The 19,822-nt window shown below is 40.3% G+C and overlaps 1 protein-coding gene across 13 annotated transcripts; it reads left to right on the top strand.

Moving 5' to 3' along the window:
• The first annotated feature begins 1,280 nt into the window (after nt 1-1,280).
• On the top strand, nt 1,281-14,320 carry LOC103723310 (U-box domain-containing protein 44-like). Of its 13 annotated transcripts, XM_088705835.2 has the most exons (12): nt 1,281-2,036; nt 4,186-4,252; nt 4,325-4,393; nt 4,506-4,565; nt 4,701-5,161; nt 5,311-5,377; nt 5,479-5,548; nt 6,439-6,937; nt 10,659-10,765; nt 10,992-11,557; nt 11,654-11,963; nt 12,405-14,320. In XM_088705835.2, the coding sequence occupies exons 9-12, from the start codon at nt 10,738-10,740 to the stop codon at nt 13,979-13,981; spliced, it is 2,481 nt and encodes an 826-aa protein (XP_088561961.1). In that variant the 5' UTR covers nt 1,281-2,036; nt 4,186-4,252; nt 4,325-4,393; nt 4,506-4,565; nt 4,701-5,161; nt 5,311-5,377; nt 5,479-5,548; nt 6,439-6,937; nt 10,659-10,737; the 3' UTR covers nt 13,982-14,320. The 13 variants fall into 13 exon arrangements, with proteins under 13 accessions (XP_088561961.1, XP_088561960.1, XP_088561964.1 ...); XM_088705834.2 differs by lacking the exon at nt 4,506-4,565 and having other exon boundaries at nt 5,033-5,161; XM_088705838.2 differs by lacking the exon at nt 4,506-4,565 and having other exon boundaries at nt 5,033-5,153; nt 5,311-5,373.
• The last annotated feature ends 5,502 nt before the right edge of the window (nt 14,321-19,822 follow it).

Genomic DNA, 19,822 nt, shown 5'->3' on the forward strand with positions numbered 1-19,822 from the left:
GGCTTGAGGAGAGGGGGATATGGGTTGCATACATGGCCTACCATTGCTGGTTGGGCAGGTATGCCCAAGTTTTTGAGTGGTAGCTCTCATTCGAGGAAGGTGGCAGATAGAGCTCTACTGCATGTGGCTGAGTTTTTCGGCATTATTGAGGATTCACCTATTGGGTTACTGCTCTTGCAGCGACCAAAACTGTATTTGATTCTTGGGTGCCTCCATCCTCTGGTTTTTTCAAAGTGAAATTCGATGGCAGTGTCAGTAAGAGAGGAAACTGCAAAGGTGTGGGATTCGTGATTAGAGACCACGGCATCAGGTTGGTGGCGGTGGGGGAAAGTGGATCTTCGACACGTCTGTTGCTTGTTCTGAGCTTAGAGCGGCATGAGAGGATATTTTCTATGCGAGGCTGGTGTTGGGCATGGATCGCATCCTCCTCAGGAAGGATTCGGCCATGGTGATTGAGTGTGTTCGGGGTCGGAGATGTGGTGCGGAGGGGAGGCCGTTGTTCTGCAACGCCCTGTAGATTGCTGGGAGAGTGTGTCTCCTATGTAGGGAGGTAAACGATATTGTAAACTGAATTGTCTCCTATGCAGCCCACCACTTTAAAGATTTTATCTGGGCGAACCAAAGATTTATTTTTAAATTTACTTGGCCGTATTTACGCTCGTCAAGTGTGAACTGCCATTGTACTATATATATATAAAAAAAAGAGCATGCTTAAACTGCATCTCACCATCGCGTGCTTCTGTTTTTTTTTTTTTTTTTTGCTAAAAAAAAAAGAGGAAGGGGGGAGGAAGGGACAAGCCCACCCCCGCGTAGCAGCCCCGACCACTGGGCCCCCACCCCGCCAGGAGAATGTTCGATGCGGGTAGACCGAGTCGTGTGTTGGGCACCCCGACCTATTTTACTCATACCCTCCCCACCCGTGGGCCGGCTCAGTTATCCGACCCGACCCTCCGTGTGAGTACGTCACACCTGGCACCACCCAGGCTACCAGCGCTTCCAGACCCCGTGTCCAGGCGTGGGACATCTGGTCCCCGAATTTAATCGACGCCCGTGCGTTTCGAATCTGGATCCGCTTGGTTGGAAGCAAACGCCCCGTTCCAACTGGGCTACCACCTTGGTGGCAAAAATTGCGTGCTTCTGTTCCATCATGCCTGCAGGTCACTGGTATGTACGGAAGTCTTGATATTCTGGTCCATTCGATTGTTGTGGGTCTTGGTTCGCATCCGAGGTGAAACCAGGTGAAACCCTTGAAGCACTTTTATTTTTCTTGTGGAACACTTTTCGCCTGGAAATTATCTATATAATAAATTCCCAGGTATCCAAAAATATAGGTATGGGTGTATACTGGTCACTGGCTGGTATAATATGTGCTTGCTGTCATATCCCATGATGACGTCCGTATGGTGGTTGGCAAAATGGACGAACCAACCGCTTCTTGCATTCTTGCCATCTCTTACATTGCAACATGATTTCTGCTTTTAGATAGCGGAGTAATGATGTCTTGCTTGGTAGCATCATCGATGCTACTACTGTCAACTTCTCTTGCAGTGTTCATACTTGGGAAGCGCTGGATATGCACCAAAATTCTCTTTTTTCGAAGGAAACTGATGCATGTGTCGCGGATTTATCTGATGTGTGTTAAAGGTTGATTAGAGGAGCAAAAAGTTTGGATATTGGGTTTGGATCTACGTTTTCCAAGACTACTGTAAATGAGGGAATAATCTTGTGGATTTGATTATATAACGTTGATATTGATCAAATTTAGACAGATTTAAAAAGAAAATAGGTTTTTTTCGAGTACTAGAATTTCGACTGATTTATCATTAGCATTGTCATTAACCGTTGTGTATTGGATATTACATAATTGGCCGCGTCAAATGTCCTCCGGAAGACTTCACATTTTCACTCGAATCGTAAAAGCGAAGCGGAGAAAGGGGGGAAAAAGTGCTTCTTTTATTGGCGTACGAAGTGGCGAGAGATTTCTGCAACGTCCGAACCCTCCTCGTCGACCCGCGGCTGCCTTCATCTACATCCAGGTTTCTCTCACATCCCTCCTTTCTTTCTTTCTTTCTTTTTTCCTTCCCTCCTTTTTCTCTTCATGAAACCCTAGAATTGTTGGTATCTATCAAGACAAGAGGGTGTACAGCATATAGAAAGAATGCATCAAAGATATTGTATGTCTACGTTTACTTTTAGGAGGCCCCGTCACCCAATGGTAGGTCTCTTTGTAACTTGGATCCCTGTGGGGAGATATAATAATGAAAAGGTGCAGGCATTGTATCGATAAGGAATCTATTGTCAGTCAATCTTGGTGTGCTTGGTCGATCCATGGAAAATCAGATTGGGACGATCTAGGGTGCACTTTCCTTAGTCATGGAGTTAGAGGTGTATAACTTCTTCTGAAACTCCAAAATGGATTCTCAAGTCAAATGATTTCGACGATGGTTTGCATGCCATTATACTTGGTGTCAATCGTCAGATGAGAAGTAGTGTCGTATTTAATAGACAAGGGGCGCTATGGGCATAATGATCAAGCTTTATCTCAAGTATTTTTGGCACCTTTCTCAGTCCTTATCTACTAAGTATTTCTGTCCGTGGCTCGATCTCTCTAGTGCCGTTACGAGAATTTTAAAATAATTTCTTGCAGATTTCCCTCACGTTAAAGTCTTCCTCTCCCTTTTTTTGGCTCTTAAACAAAGTCTGACCACTACTTATTGAGGCCTCCTTTATTCTTCGTTCCACATGCCTACACTGTTTAAATCAACTTTGTGTCAATGTGCCATCAATTTTTGCAATCACGTACAGTGGCTCTTTTAATGGTGCAACCCAGGAGCACGAATTGGCTGCAAATAAATCTCAACATATGTTCCATTGATAATCATTGTTAAAGATGTTAAGAGAGATTGCTTGCTTGAACCTCAAGTTATCCCTTATTATTCAAAAAACAAATTGAAATTTGATTCAGATTTGTTTAGGACCATACAATAGCTTTGCCGGTCCCAAATCAGTAGTTTCCTTTCCTTTTTCTCTTAGGATTTGAAAAGGAGATATGATTGTAGTTTGTTTCTGTACTTGAGAGTCCCAGTGGCACTCAACTTGGCAGAGTAAAGTAAAATGACTCATCCACATCTAATTAAGGTGGGAGAGTTGGAGTGTCTAAAGGCTGATTGGATGAGCGAGTTAGTTTTGTCGTTTAATAAAAGGGAATTAGTCAATGGTTGCCTGCTCTTCTCTATCTTTCTACTATTTCTTTCCACTATTCCCCTTCTCTTTTCATTCTTCTATGCTTCTTCCTTACTCTTTCTGTATTTTGTTAAGATTTCCACATCTGTACTCTTCAATATATCTACTTTCTGCTGTAGTATTTTTTACTATAATACAATTAAAGTTTAAAAACTTGGTTTCGCTCCATTTCTGGTTGGGCATAATGAACTTTGGTTTCAATAATTTTGGCTCAAGTTCCTGAGTTGCAGCTGCCTTCCCCTCCGCCCCACAATATATATATATATATATATATATATATATATATATATATATATATATATATATATATATATATATATATATATATATAAGATGTTGAAGAATCAGAAAAGAATAGAGAAGAATGAAACAAGCCAAGAATACATTTATTACATAATTTTAGAGTACATTATATTATTCATATTCTTAGTGATTTTGGTTGAAAGTATGAAAATTGTGGATATCTTTTGAAGTCTAGTGAAATCATTTCGATTTTTGTTCTCATTTTCTGTTCTATTTTCCTTTGAAACTGCAGTTAGTCACTTTCTGTACTTTGAATTTTATCGATCTCTAGCCCATTATCTTACAAATATTTCCCCATATATTTGACCTTATCTCATCAACTAACAGTATATCACCACAAACAGCATATCCGCATGGTGCAAAGAGGTATGAGTTTATAGCTGATCTCTAAGCTGTTATTCCAATAATAAAGAAATGAATAGATAGTTAAAGCATTACTACTTGTTATTTGCTGGGAGGTAAGCAGGGATTATTTTCCATATTTTTAGGGTCTAACAAAATATTTTGACCATTTTAATTATGTTGACATGACAATGCATCAAATTGGTATTAGATGCGAGCTTGATATTCTGATTAAAACGCAGCTTAGCTTATGAGGACCATTCATGTCTACCTAGATGATTTATTTTGTATTTGCAGCTCTTGAATTCTGAACCAGTGCATACCGGAAGGCCTGGCAGAATAATAGCATATGACAAGATTGCAAGTAGGTGTTTTTTTCTTTATATTTCTTGTCCATTCCATTTTTCTTTTTGGTTAAGAATATTTGCTTTTCCAGGACATTACAAGTGGGCCCTAGATGAGCTATTCACCAGGCATAATTTCAGTCGAGTTGTCATACTGGAAGGTGCTAATTCATGGCTGTTTTGATCTTTAGTTCCTTTTGCCTGCTTTCGTCTGTGAACTTCGTAAATAGTAGAGTTCATATTGCTAAACAGATGATATGGAAATTGCACCAGATTCTTTTGACTGTTTTGAGGCCACATCTGCTCTACTCGAAAAGGATAAATATGTTCCGTGTTGGTTTGCTCATTATATCTTCAAAACTTTTTTTTTAAGAAAAAAATATATCTTCAAAAGTTGGGAGTTCATTCTTAACCATTCTTTTCTAATTATTTTGCACCATTATTTCCCCTGATGTGGTACTATTGAAGAATGATCATGGCTGTTTCTTCTTGGAATGATAATGGACAAGTGGAGTTTGTGCATGATCCTGGTAACTTTCATTTTAAAGATTTGTCTTTTGTTTTTATTCGATAGTTATTTCCCTGAAGGCCTTTTCTTTCTTTATTTGTTTATTACTCTGAGTTCACTTAGAATATTGAAAAGCATTCATGCAAGCTGTTTCTCAGTACATTATGCAGAAACTCTTTATCGTTCAAATTTCTTTCCTGGTCTTGGATGGATGCTGACAAAATCTGTATGGGATGAACTATCACCAAATTGTCCTAAAGCATATACTTTGTTTCACGATTTTCTGGTCTAGGTTCAAACATTAGTCAACCTTACTCAGGAAATTCTTGCTTGTGGATAACTGGATGAGGTTAAAGGAGGTACAAAAGGATTGTCATTTATTCTTCCAGAAGTTTACAGAACATACAATTTTGGTGAGCATGTAAGTTTTTTTTTTTTTTGAGGTGTGGTGAGCATATAAGTTGATGGCTATATTTTATTTGCTTTAACAAGAACGTTACTTCGCCTTTTCTCCTACCGAGCTGGTATGATGTGTTAACTGTCGACTGTCATATTATGTTTTTATTACAGGGTTCTAGCATGGGGCAATTCTATAAACAATACTTGGAGCCTATTAAACTAAATGATGTCCATGTAGGTAAAACTAATTTGCTCTTGATCTTTTAGTTGTCTTTTAGCTTTGATTTTTGATGATCCTTTCTTATCTCATACGTATCATCTTTGATTGATTACTACCAGAGGTTGATTGGAAATCAGTGGATCTGAGCTACCTGATGGTGGTAATTTTATTTGTCTAATTAATTTCATGGTAATGTGATTAATCTGATACATTATTTTTTTTTTTTCCTGACACTGGCCAGACAAGTATTTAAATCATTTTGCCAAAATTTTGTCCAATGCTAGACCTGTCAATGGACCTGATGCCATTCTGAAGGTGCATAGTGTAGATGTTGATGTGCGTATCCAGTATAGCGACCTGAGAGATTTTGAACTATTAGCCCATCAATTTGGAATATTCGAAGAATGGAAGGCAATTCCTCTCCTGTTTTAGTTTCACTTAATTATTGGCTTTCTGTGGGACATCTAAATGCAAGCATGCACCCCAGGGTGCACGGCCCACATGCACGAACATATGCATGCGTGCATGCATATGTATGCCCGCATGCGTGCATGCATATGTGTGCCTGCATGCATGCATGCATATGTATGCCCTAGTTACACCTTCCACAAGAACCAAAACTTCACGATCAATCACAAATTATATTCATATTAAAACTAATATTAGTTGACACAAACTCTATTGCTATTGTCACATATCCCAGCCAGCATGCATCTATATCGAAACACATTAATCTTTGTTGAGGGAGCACTTGATTCCTTGGTGCTAAACATAAAAGGAGCTGAGAGTTGGAATCTTGGACAATTTGTTGCCATATTGTAGCATCTTCTGTTTCTTATATCGACTCTATTTCCTGTTCTAGAATTCATTCCCTTAGAATTGCTTTCTTTTTCTTATTTTATTTGTAGGAGGTTCCTAAATTATTTTGTTTTTCATGGTTGAATTGTTGCTTTAAATAAATAAAAATATCATTCACCATATTTAAGATTCATCAACATTATAGCCTTAAACAAATGCCATCATATCTACTTACTGTTCTCCACTTTCTGCTTGTCAAAAACAACTAATTCTTTTTCCAGGATGGCATTCCAAGAACAGCATATAAAGGAGTAGGACTCTGAGACGTACTTGTGGGTCCAACTTCTCTCAAGCTACTTGGAATAGAGCATTCTTGACAATCAGAGCACACGTCACTGCTTTTACTGGGGCTACCATCTTTGATGAATGAAAAATCTAGTTGTTAGATATGGATGGAAATGACTATGAAGCCTTATTTAAGGATGGATTCATACACGCAACTCAGCTGAGCAGCACTTGCAAGGTTTGCAGATATTCACAAAAAGGATGGACCGACAAAGCACAGGCTTTTGAGAAGAAACAGAAGATCCATCTTTCAGCAGCATGACTCATGATTTGATTGCCTTAAATGAATTTTTGTCTACCTGCATAGATTTTACCTGTCAGATGCACCCATGTTAGATCTTCACTTGTATGGCACATCACAAAATGCTATACAAAGTTTCCTTGATGCAGGTAAGATGATACGTTATCAGAAATACAGAGCAACAATGACAGCAGGTATCGAGTTCGTTGATCTTTTGATGTTTCACCCTTCTGCTCTGTTCTATATCTTAATTGTCCACAACTGCTTTGGTACTTCTTCTGCACCACTGGTGTTGATAGCTTGATATTTTGAAGGTCATGACCGCATGAACTCCCCATAGCTTTGTTGCAGGAAAACAACATTTCTTTTTCTTTTAAGACTGTTGTGGAATACATAGATCCCATAGATCCAGACATTATGTTATGAAATATAAAGTTCCGAAGGCAAACCATGGTTGATCTGATAAAATTATGTTTTAAGTGCCAGTTTCTCATCGATCTAGTTTGGTATGGCTGTTATAGACTGGTACTTGGTAAACTTGAACAAAATAGATGGCTAATCTTGTACTGATTTGCATTCTGAAGTATGACCTGTCATAACCAGCACCTGCCCAAACCCATAGTGGAAGCAAAAGATAGACATAGTCTAACCAAGTAAAGTTGCCGTCGCCTTGACCCAGTATGACAACAGGTTTTCTGCCATCATATTGCCTTTCTTATGAATTCTTGCTGTATTCCACCAGCCCTCTAGTATTAGTGCACTTGATAACTTGTTATCTTTGGTTCTACCATGGGTACACTGCTAATCTATTGCAACTTCACAACTTCTTAAAAACTTCTCTGAGTGTGCAAAATATGAAATGTATAATTTATAATTTTATATATGAAGGCACCAAAACTATTGTTTTGGCTTTTAGATAAATCTTAAATGTGGTGTCACCTCCAAGCCAATGCATTTCAGATAAACATTTGGAGGACAATGGCTTAGTCTTCCGCATCGATGATATTGACTTGATCAACTAAGTTTATTTTATCAATCATCTTCACATCACAAATGAGACCAACCTTTGGAGGGACGCCATGTCGTATTAGGTTGGCGTTTTAAGTTATTATCACTGTCTGCTGATTCGCAGAATAGCCATTAAAGGGTGGATTATTGGCATTTAGAAATGACACTTGGCTCCTAGTCCTCAATGAAAATAGAATAAAGTTTTCTACACCTGCCACACAATCCTCTTGGCACATCCGCGCTGCCTCCTTTCCTTTGAGCAGCATTGATTGGCAGATATAATAAATTCTTAAAGGCATCCTACCAACCCTAAACTATTTTATTGGCTTACATAATTAACTTGGTTGGCCAATAGTTTTAGATTTACAGCTGGAACTTTGGGGATCGATGGTGGAGTGCGAAATATATATATAATGAAACTGCTAATGAAATCATTATTGTGTGGTGTATCATCTGAGCTGAACTGTTTGATAGTTGTGTTCGATATAAGGTTTTTACTTTTTGACCTGCTTGGCTGCAAACCTAACCCATGCTCTTTTGGAGGGTAAAAGCTGGCCTCAGGAAATGGAACCATGGTGGGATATATAATACAGAGAAAATACTAGCTGGCTTCGATTTTAATACATGATGTTTTATGTGAGACTGAAGGTCTATGGTGTAACGTTACAGCCGGCTATTTAATTTACTATTTGAATCTGCTTTTCAAAATGTCATAAATGTTAAATCTTTTGTGGGAGCGAGGAAGCGAGAGCTGTGAGGATCCATGTGAGTGTGTATTTAGTTTCACATCGGTTCTTCGCAGGTAGATTTTAAGTACCTGGATCAAAAAATTTAAATAATACCTTCTGCCTAGCAATTTTGGATGAGATCTTGGGTTGTTATATGAGCGTATGTCTATGGCTAAACATGTTTGAATAAAATTATTTAACAGCCCATTGTTGATGAATTGCTTGATACACCTATTTTTTAGACACGAATAGGCAAAGGCCACTCGAAAAAACAAGGTGTCTCTCCTTCTAATAAGCTGGGATTTTAGGTTCTGACTCTTGAAGTGCTTCTTCATCTCTTTGGAAATGGAAAGCACAAAAGGGAGTGATAACAACCCCATATTGTGATATACTCTAAGACTCAGCTTCCCCTGCACTGGTTGGTAGGAAAGGAGATGAATAGACCCACCTGCCAAAGGAAGCAAGTTGTTGGTGTTAGCATAGCTGTGACTGCACGTCTGGTTGTTGGCACCCATCCAATTTAATCAGAGTCTAACATTTTGCCTTAGTTTGTCTTTGATTATTTTCTTTCTTTTTTCATTAAATAAAAAATTAATAGAAAATCAATTTTGATTCGTGTTTCTTTTTTTTTAATTTCTATATTTCTTAAAATTGAATAGAAAGTTTTAGATCATTATTACTCTTAAAGTGGGATCTTCTCTTATTCTTCATGTGCATGATCGAGGCCCATATTAAATATGTGGAACCACAAGGCACAAGCAGAGTATACGTAGAAGTTTCCGAGAGCCCACCTTGAAATATCGTAGCAAAATCCAATCAACTTGAAAGAAATTAGAAGTCTTGAGACCAACGTCCGCCTTGTTTTTACCCGAGTAAAGAAAACCGTATCCTATCTAATCTAACGCTACGTTCTTGTCCTTGCCACTCTTAAGGAAAAAAAGCTGGAATCCGCTTACCTGTTCCTCCTCTCGTCACGCTTGACGTCCCTCGTATTTCCCTCCCCCCCCCCCCCCCCCCCCCCCGGGAAAAAAAAAACACCATGACGTTCTCTTCTTATTCCATGGGTCAACCGCCATATCTTGGCCTCATTCCCCTTCTTCTATTTCTCTTCGTCGCTGGATCTCTTCTCTTCTTCCTCGAAGCCGCTTGAGATTTCTCTACAAACCCGAGGAAAGCCGGGCATGGCCGGGGAATTAGGATTTCTGAAGGAGCGCCAAGAAAGATCATAAGGAGGAAGAGGAGGAGAAGGTATAAAGCGGCAAGATTGTTTTTTTTTTTTTTTTGGTGCTTTTCTTTCGTTCTTTTTAAAGTTTTCTGCCTTGTCCTGTGGTGGTCTGTCTGTTTTGGTTGCTTTTTTTTGTTTCATTTCTTAATGCCTGTAGTTCATCGTGGTCTGAGGTTTTGTTTGCAGCCCTTTCATTAGTATGTAAGAAAGATCTTTGAATCAAAGCTGGTGGAGGTAAATTTGTGGTGTTTCCAGTATATGGAATGGAATTTTAGAAGGTGAACACTACTATATATTTCCTTTTTTTCTTTTGAAGAAGAAATGAGAAACCTATATATGAGTTTATTTTTTGGATGGGAATAGATGACACTTGTCCCTTTTAAGAAATTAAGCCGTTAAACATAGTTAGTCACATGATCAGTTTTGTTGTAGTGAACAATCGAAGGGGGAAAAAAGGGAACTTGAACATTGGATATTTGGGACTTAATTTACGCTGATATTTGACAAGCTTTTTTTGAGAAAAAGTTAAGAGTGCCAAAATAAGAAAAATTCAGAAAGGTTTAGCACTAGTGGAGTAGGTCAAAAGGAAAAAAGATTTGGTGACTGATAGTAAGGCATAATAAAAGCAACAACAACATTAAGTCACTCTTAAGTGGAGTTTAAAATGGGGATGTATTTGTTCTCAAAAAAAATGCAGACATGCGGTAGGCGAGGAGGTTGGAGAAGACAAGCTTGAGCGGAATGATTTGGTTATAGCAGGAAAGTAATGAACCTGATCAAACAAGCTAGGCATTGACCCATCCCCTCAAAAGCTGATCCTGTTATATTTTCTTTTTATTCATGTTCCTCTGAACTAAAGACATCCTTGAGTTATTTATCGAATTTTTTCCACTGCCACTTTGAAATTAATCAAATTAGAGTAAGGAATTGATTCTGAATTTCTTATTCTCATAGAGATTTGCTCATTTACGGTAGCAAGGGCTCCAAGAGTCTCCAAATAGCTCAGCTGGCTGACAGGATCAAGCTCGTAGTAATGGAACAGATTCGGACCTTATCTGACTGTGAGTGGCAAAAGTTATCTTTTTTGCTAAAATTGGAATTTTTGAATTGTTGGTTCCCCTCTGCTCTTCCTTCAGTTTGTAATTTTTGTTAGAGTCTTTGTCCGTGCTTGTTTTTCTTGTATTTCCTTTCATTCTGTTAATGAAAGTGGATGGGTTTCCCAACTCTTTCTTGATAAAGATTAAATAAATAGATAACACTATCACAAAGTCTTAATTCTTGTTGCAGGGATTACAGAAGAGACGACAGAAAGCTCAGAGGGAGATTATCACAATGTTGAACAAGCTGATGAGAGCTATCATGGAAAATTACATATTGAACCTATATTTTCAGCATTTATTTGTCCTCTTACTAAGCAAGTTATGCGGGATCCTGTTACCATAGAAAATGGGCATACTTTTGAGCGTGAAGCAATCGAGAAGTGGTTTCAGGAATGCAGGGACAGTGGAAGGTTGCCCATTTGCCCACTGACATTGAAAGAGCTTAGTAGTACTGACTTGAACACTAGTATATCTCTACGAAATACCATCGAAGAATGGTTCCAAAGGAATGAAGCTGCTCATATTGAAATGGCTTGTAGATCAATCAGTTCTGGAAGCTCAGAAATAGATGTTTTGCAAGCTCTAAACTATATTGAGCATATTTGCAAGAAATATAGGTCAAGCAAGCATGTTGTGCACAATGCAGAGTTAATTACAATGATCACTGACATGCTGAGGAGCAGCAGCAAGAGAGTACGATGCAAAGCACTAGAAGCTCTTCGGACAGTAGCAGAAGACAATGATGAAAATAAGGTTGTCCTAAGGTTTGCAATTTTATATGCAACTTTCTTTGTCTTCATGGATCCACGTTCTTAAAATTTTGTCCTCATATTCTTTCTTATTATGCAGGAAGTCGTGGCTGCAGGAGACAATATACGCACGGTTATAAAGTTATTGTCACATGAGTATTCTCTGGAGAGGGAATTATCTGTTTCTCTGTTATATGAGCTTTCAAAATCTGAATCGTTATGCAAAAGGATTGGGGGTGTATATGGAGCAATACTTTTATTGGTCGGAATGGCAAGTAGTACATCAGAAAATATCTTGATTGTTGAGAAAGCTGAGAAGACTCTGATGAACCTGGAGAAGTGCGAGGAAAATGTCAGGCAAATGGCTGAAAATGGCCGACTGCAGCCTCTTCTTAACCTGCTTCTTGGAGGTGCTTTCTGCCTCTTATCCATGATCCTGCTATTGTTTCCTTTATGATGTACTTTCTTGGTTAGAATTGATGATCTCTCGAACCAAGCTTTCAATGTATTGTCTACTTTCTCAAGATTTCATGTTTATCAATTGCTTTTCTAACGGAGCTCATTTGTGGGTGCGGGCATGATAAGAATGTCAAGTTCATTTGGCCTGATAATAGCTTCAAGCTTGTCTGTTGATGCATATATTTTGGCAAGAGCTGGCTACTGATATATGTCTTGACTAGTTTCCATTAATTAAAAGCTATCTTTTTAGTATACGAGACACTACTTGTAGCAGCCAGTTCTCTAAATAGGGACTGTTTGTGCAGAAGTAGCTTTCCCTTTTTTTCATCAAAAAATGCCAGTGAATTATCCTCCAGCTTCTTAGCTTACCAGTAATCTGTAAACTAATGCAGGTCCACCTGAAACGCAGATGTCCATGGCTGCGTACCTTGGGGAGCTAGTTTTGAGCAATGATGTGAAGTTCTTGGTGGCCCAAACAGTGGGTTCATCACTGGTCAATGTCATGAAAACTGGAGGTATCCAGGCAAGAGAGGCTGCTCTTAAGGCGCTGAACCAGATTTCATCATATGAGGCAAGTGCCAAGATACTAATCCAAGAAGGGATCCTTCCTCCTCTTATCAAAGACCTCTTTGCTGTTGGCGTCAACCAGCTTCCCATGAGATTGAAAGAGGTTTCTGCAACAATTCTTGCCAATGTTGTGGCTTCCTCTGCTGATTTTGAGGCCATCCCACTTAACGATGACAACCAGACTTTGGTCTCTGAAGATATTGTCCACAACCTACTCCATCTCACCAGCAACAGCGGTCCCGCAATTGAGTGCAAGCTTCTTCAAGTCCTTGTTGGTCTAACTAGTTCTTCGACAACAGCTCTAAAGGTTGTTTCTGCCATTAAGAGCTCTGGTGCTACCATCAGTTTGATTCAATTCATTGAAGCTCCACGGATGGATATCCAGGGGGCCTCCATAAGGCTCCTGCAAAATATATCACCTTTCATGGGTCAAGAGCTGGCTGATGTCCTTCCAGGTGCTTCTGGTCCGCTTGGCAGCTTGATTAGATTAATCTCAGAAAGTAATGGCATCTCAGAGGAACAAGCAGCTGCCATTAGTCTCTTAGCCAACCTTCCTGAAAGCGACTTGGGTCTCACCAGGCGACTCTGGGAAGAAGGGACCTTCAACATAGTCATTTCCAGGGTAGTAATGATCCGGCAAGGGGGAACTCGAGGCACCCGCTACGTCACTCCTTTTCTTGAAGGGCTTGTGAGAGTTCTTTCAAGGCTCACGTACTCTCTGCATGATGAACCTCAATATGTTGCCTTCGCTCGTGATCACAATCTTGCTTCACTTTTTACCGATCTACTTCAGATGAATGGCATTGATAAGGTACAAATGGTTTCAGCTATGGCATTGGAGAATCTTGCAAAGGAATCCAGACATCTCACCAGGTTTCCAGAGACCCCTGAACCAGGATTCTGGAGCTCTATATTCCCATGTTGTAGTAAGCCACCAGTGGTAACTGGACTATGTCACATCCACCATGGTTTCTGCTCCATGAAGGAGAACTTCTGTCTTTTGCAAGGGAAAACACTGGAGAAATTGATTGCTTGTTTGGACCATGCAAATGAGAAGGTGGTAGAGGCTGCCTTGGCAGCACTATGCACTCTGCTGGATGATGGGATGGACGTTGAGCAAGGGGTGATGGTGTTGTGCAAGGCCGAGGGGATCAGACCGATACTTGACGTGCTGCTTGAAAGTCGAACAGAGATACTCCGCCACCGAGCAGTTTGGGCTGTTGAGAGGATATTAAGGACACAGGATATAGCCAATGAGATTTCAGGGGATCAAAGTGTGGGTTCAGCCCTGATCGAAGCTTTCCGGCATGGGGATTATGTAACAAAGCAGATTGCAGAGAGAGCATTGAAGCATACAGACAGACTGCCAAACTTCTCTGATGTTTTTCAGAAGAGAAGTTGATACGTGCGAGATGGATGAGGCATGGTTTAGTTTGTTATCTTTACGTTTTTTCAGCATTTTTCAATCTTTTGTTTTCCACAAATTGGTAGGGGATTCAGATTTTTTTTCTTATGTTCATTGAATTAGTTTTCAAATATCATGATTGGTGATTGGTGTTTCTCCATGAGCGAGAAAATTTATGAAACGAGAGACAAGTTTTCCTTCTGAGGGTTTGCTTTTGTTTAATTTTTTCTTCTTGTAATTAGAAAGTGGTGGATGAGTGAGATTACCTTTTATTTATTTATTTATTTCTTGAAGTTGTGGTGGGAATCAAATTTAACAGCTGCCTAAGTTCAACAAGCTTGGTACCTTGCAATGTCTTGATGGGAATCAGATTTAATTTGAGCAAGTTTGCTCGAGATCATATTAAAAGAGCGCAAATATGCTCGATTAGAAGCAGAAAGAGTATTAGTCATCAGCTGTGTTTCCAAAATTGTAGCATCAAACAAATAATGAAGGATAACAAGTATTAGATCATTGAGATAACTTTAACCAAAGCCAAAATAAAGATACTAGGGTGGACTGAAAATGTATACAGGCGTTATAGTGTTTTATATTGTTTAATTAAGCAGAATATGATTAGATATAAATTTGTTGTAGAGTAGGTGCGGCAATTTTTGTTCCGATGCTACCGAACTTGGACCCGGCCTATCTAACCTGACCCATTGCATTCATGGGTCGGGTTGGGTTGGGTTTGGATCGGGTTCCAGAAAAATTCATTCAAGACATTCTTTGTGGTATCAGGCATACATAATATACAATGTATAATATATAAGAGAGAAATTTTGGTAGGAGAATCAAAATCCAGCTTTTATAAGAATCAATACCTAAGCTTCTCTAGAAACTCAAACTATGATTATAGTTCGAAATCTACCTTCAATCACTCGAGAGATTCAAAATTTAAATTTAAAATTTTTAAATTTGATTTTGAGCTTAGTTTTTTAATGACTATACACCATCTATTTCTCTCAGGAATGTTTTCAGGTAGTACTGTTTAACAGAAAGTACATATTTGGGGAGGGCTATTCTTCTAAACCTACCGTCAGAAAAAATACATATTCCTTTCAACGATCTCCATATTTGGATTTTCCAAAATATAGACTCTCTCTAGCTTTTAGCAAGGATTAAAATCCAATAAAGGCATATTTGGAAAATCCAGTCTAATTCTGTTGGGTCTTATATAACCATCATTTTATTTCTCATGGGCTCTAACGAGCACCATACACTTCATCATCGTTTCTGGAATAAAAATTTTCAAGACATAACCATACGTAGAGCCAAGCATGGAGTTTAATGGCAGGTGATAGCCGCCATGGGATTCCTCATGACATGCTTGTCTGAAACCCAAGACAGTTTGCCTTCTAAAACCTGGTTGCTCCCAGGAGAGGCTCCGCTGAAGCTTATCTCAACCGTAAAACTTCATTAAGGCTGGAAAACTGAAGCTTGTTTGGAGCGACAACCACCTTCGTCACCTTCACCGAGTAAACCGAGTTGGGCTCCCCTACATTCGTCACCGTTCGATTTACAGTTATCGTCTTCGTCGACAATCTCCGCAGAGCCGTGGTCATCTGGCCGACTTGATCATGGTAGGCGACCACTCCGGGTGCCATCGGGGCATCCTTCGGCATCGCAGATTCGGTAGGCGGCGACGTGAGCTTTAGGTGCCATTCCAGCTGCTGTGCCCTTGGCTTGGCCGAGGACATCGGCGTCGTAGACGAAGTTCCCCGCGGCCGTGCCGGCGGCGTGGGTGCCATGCCCGATCTCGTCGACTGGAGTCTTCGCGCGCACCTACGACCTTGCGCCGATGAGCTTGTTGTTCCACCGGTTCTCGCTCAGCTCATAGCGCCCCCGCCACTTGACAGGCGGCGCCGGCATGCCGTCATCCTTGAAGGAAGAGTGAGCGGGGGTGATTCCGGAGTCGAGCACCCCGATAGTTATCCCCTCCCCCTGGTTGGAGTGTTCCCAGAGACTGTTCCATTTGTTCAGGCCGAGAAACTCAGTACTGTACGTGGCGTGAGGGGGTCGCGCTTTTCCTCATGGGCATGGACAAGCCCGTCCATGACCTCAATGGCTTTCGATTCCTCCCGCGTTAGCTGCTTTTCTTCTCTTTTCTTCCCTTTTTTTTTATTTTTATTTTTTTCCTTGCCCTCTTTACACCCGATAGAGATGAATGCAGCTCAAAAAATTAGAAAGTAGAAAAACTTGCAAGGAAGACAGAACAGAGACATGGTCCTCCCAAATAAAATATCCAAAATAATAAGCTGCATCAAATGCCACCCAATCCGCAGCACTGTTGGCTTCTCTATAAACATGAGTAGTCCGATGGGAGATGCATTCACCTAAAAAACGGCGAATATCGTAGAGCAACCGCATCCTACTATTAACACTCTCGAGACCTTGGATCCCCTCGATCACTGAGGCGGAGTCCCTCTCAAGGATGATACGAGCCGCACTCAGCATTCGTGTCACATAGGAGACTCCCTTCTAAGTGGCTCTGATCTCGGCCCCATCGGCGGCCTGATCGAAGATATGCCGACCCCCAGCTCCTGCGTTAGCTTTGCTGCGAAGCCATTGATCACATTGTGGCAGGTGTACACCAGTCGTAGCTCGCTGGAGTCTAGAGTAGTGTTCGGCAAGAAGGATTTGTACCAACTCTTGCATTCCTCCACGCTTAGCAGGTCAATGCCATTCGACATGAAGTATGTAAAAGAGTTGCCACTTTTTTTTTTTGGTAGATCGGCGACTTGCACATAATGGGTGTGGGTGCAGCCCATAAAGTCAGAAAGAAAGAAAAAATACATAGGAGATGGGACCAAGATGTGATTATCCCAAATAAAATCTTCAGAGTGATGAGCCGCAAAGGATGCTACCCAGTCCGCCGTGCTGTTTGCCTCTCTGAAGATATGGGTAGCTCAATGGGAGGTGCACTCACCCAAAAGATTGTGAATGCCATGTATCAGCCGTATCTCATTGAAGCACGATCCAAATCCTGTATCCACTCGATCATCATGGTTGAGTCCCCCTCCAAGACAATACAGTCCATGTCCAGCACTCGCCTCGCATAGGAGACGTCCTCCCACGCAACTCTAGCCCCGGCACCGACTATAATCTGATCGAAGATCCATCTGCCCCCAGTTGCCACAAATCTAGCCTCTTGATCTTTGATAACAAATCCGGCACCGCCGTCCCCTTCCTCACTGATGTTGTCGTCGAAGTTCACCTGAAAAAATTAGGAGGTAGGGCTCCCAAGAGACGAGCATAGTCCTGGACGCTACAAGAGCGGAATGAGAGCTCCATATTTTTTTAGCCATCCCAAGGGACAACGATGCAGTGGTGCCAAGGACCTCCGCCACATGAAGAATGTCCTTGTCCACCACCAGCCACGGTTGCACTCCTCTATCCTCGAAAACTCGGGCATTCCTATCTAGCCAGCAGTGATAAGTCAGATAGGCCGCCCTAATTCCCTTCTCTACAAGGGCAGGTCTCCGAGAGAAATTCTTCAGAAAGATTAGAAAATCCTCTGTCGATGTCCATTGCTATATCAGATCGGAGGAGGCCGAGGCGCACTTCTAGATTTGGACAGCTGAAAAGTACATAGAAGATAGACTCCTCCACCTTCCGGCAAGCCCAACAGCCTAGGGGATGCTAATCCTTTGCCAAGCTAGCACTCCTTTGGTGGGCAAGCACTCCAAGCAAATTTTCAAACAAATAGGGCCACTCAGGGATCAATGGGCAACCTTCAGATTCAGCCTCCCTTTGGCTGTCAAGTATGGGCAAGAGTTGGCTATGGCTGATTAATAGAGCATGATTGGATAAGAAGAAGAGAGTGGTTAAGACAGAGGATGGAGTCCTGTTTATCCATTATCAGGAGGAGCAGAAGAAAGAAGGGAAGCTACGGTGGTCTTTAAGCTGTGAGAGGGACCTCTAGACCTACAGGAGATGGAATTTATAGAGGGAGGGAATGTTTATGGCGAGCTGAGGGAATGCCATGAAGAAATAAGGGAACGGGGGCAGGAACAAGAAGGTCCCCACTACGGTGGCTCGTCCTAGTGCCAACTTTTAATCATTTTTGGGTGGGAAATTAGGAGGTTTTGGCATCCTAGGGTCGAGAAGTGGTAGGAAACGGTCCATGCTACTACTAATAGTGGTAAAGCAGTTGTGCTAAGAGTAGAAGGCTAAAGTGATCAATGATCAAGTTGGGCACAAATGATCAGGTGATAGATTGTAAAGGCCGCAATTATAAGAAAATCCCAAGTCTGGAAATATTTAATCTCATCAACAACGAACAAAGCTATATAACAAAACATGAAGTTATGCTGCATACTGTGCCAAAATGGGACCAATTAGGAGACACCATCTCAACAAAATTATGTGGAATCTAATCTTGCTTCTTTTTTTTTTTTTTTTGTACAACGACGACTCACACACAACGAATGTGGGTGCAGTTCATAAGATCAAAAAAGATGAAAGAATACAAAGACGACGGAACCAAAGTATGGTTGTCCCATATAAAACCTCCAAAATGCTGAGTCACGAAGGATGCCACCTAGTCAGCCCCACTGTTTGCCTCTTTATAGACATGAGTGGCCCGATAAGAGGTGCACTCATACATAAAACGGCGGATGTCATGTTACAAAGTTTTATACACAAGTATTGGCTTGTATGGCCTCATTTATTCCATTGTTGCAACATAAACAGCAACCAAAATGGCAGCTTCTCGGTTTGCATTAATATCTGGTGTCTTTTTCTAAATGGATCACATAACCAAGTTGTGGTGCTTTTGGAAGGAATCATTTACTAGCGAACAAGTGCAAATACACGTTGAGGAAAAAACAATTCATCAACATTTTGATTTATTTTGGTTGTTTTGGAGGAACAGAATTTGGAGAGAGATGAGATAGAGAGAGTGTGGGTGCGGGGAATGGAAAATGTTAATTAAACGAGACCCTTCATTTTAAATGCCCTCCAAGTATCCTTTGGCTTTGCTCCGGATGAAAGAAAGGAGATGAGAGAGAGATAGTTATATCATTGGTTTTTTATCTCTCTTTTTGAAGGACCACCGAGTGTTTTTTTTCTTTTCTTTTTAGGGTTAAAACTAACAACGTTTTATGAACCGCCCAGAAGAGAGAAATGTACGTAGAAATCTACACTTTCACCATCTACCTGCAGAGGAGATCCCTAGAAAACATTTTTTAAACTAATACCCTCAAGTATGATGCGTCTAATTATGAAATTTATGAAGCTATGCCAAAATTTGACTTGACGACTAAATTTATGAAGAAATGCCTAAATTTATGCTTCATTTGCAAGGGAAAGCTGCCTTTGTTAACTCACATATTTAGTATTGGTGAGTTTGTTGCGATGCAATTTTAATCCAGCATTGAATACAATTTTATTCACAGATAGAGATGTTTCTATTTTATATCTTCGCATACTACAAAAATGCTTTTATATAGTTGAAAGGGTATTATACATACCATCTGTACACACACACACACACACATATATATATATATATATATATACATGTATACATATATTAATATATATACATATATACACACACATGGAGAGAGAAAGAGGGGTAGGTTTAACTATTCCATGTGGATCTTCAGTCAAATTCAATCAAGTATAGATCATATAATTGAAATATTATATTGATGATCTTGAGCTGCTGGATACAACTTAATACCTCTAAACTACTTATACATAAAATATATATATAATTTGGAGATCTCTAACATATGTATCAAAGGGTAATACATCAAATGATAGCCTTGACCCAAGTTAAGAAGTAGATGG

Source organism: Phoenix dactylifera, chromosome 10 (assembly GCF_051530095.1).
Source record: "Phoenix dactylifera cultivar Ajwa chromosome 10, Ajwa_hap1_PhDact_Kaust_v1.1, whole genome shotgun sequence".
Lineage (NCBI taxonomy): Eukaryota > Viridiplantae > Streptophyta > Magnoliopsida > Arecales > Arecaceae > Phoenix > Phoenix dactylifera.

Bases quoted from the DNA above. Each gene is read 5' to 3' on its own strand.
- LOC103723310 (XM_088705825.2), top strand. From the start codon at position 10,738: ATGGAACAGATTCGGACCTTATCTGACT. The intron at 10,766-10,991 runs GTGAGTGGCAAA...TTCTTGTTGCAG, and splicing joins GATTCGGACCTTATCTGACT to GGATTACAGAAGAGACGACA. The intron at 11,558-11,653 runs GTTGTCCTAAGG...CTTATTATGCAG, and splicing joins AAGACAATGATGAAAATAAG to GAAGTCGTGGCTGCAGGAGA.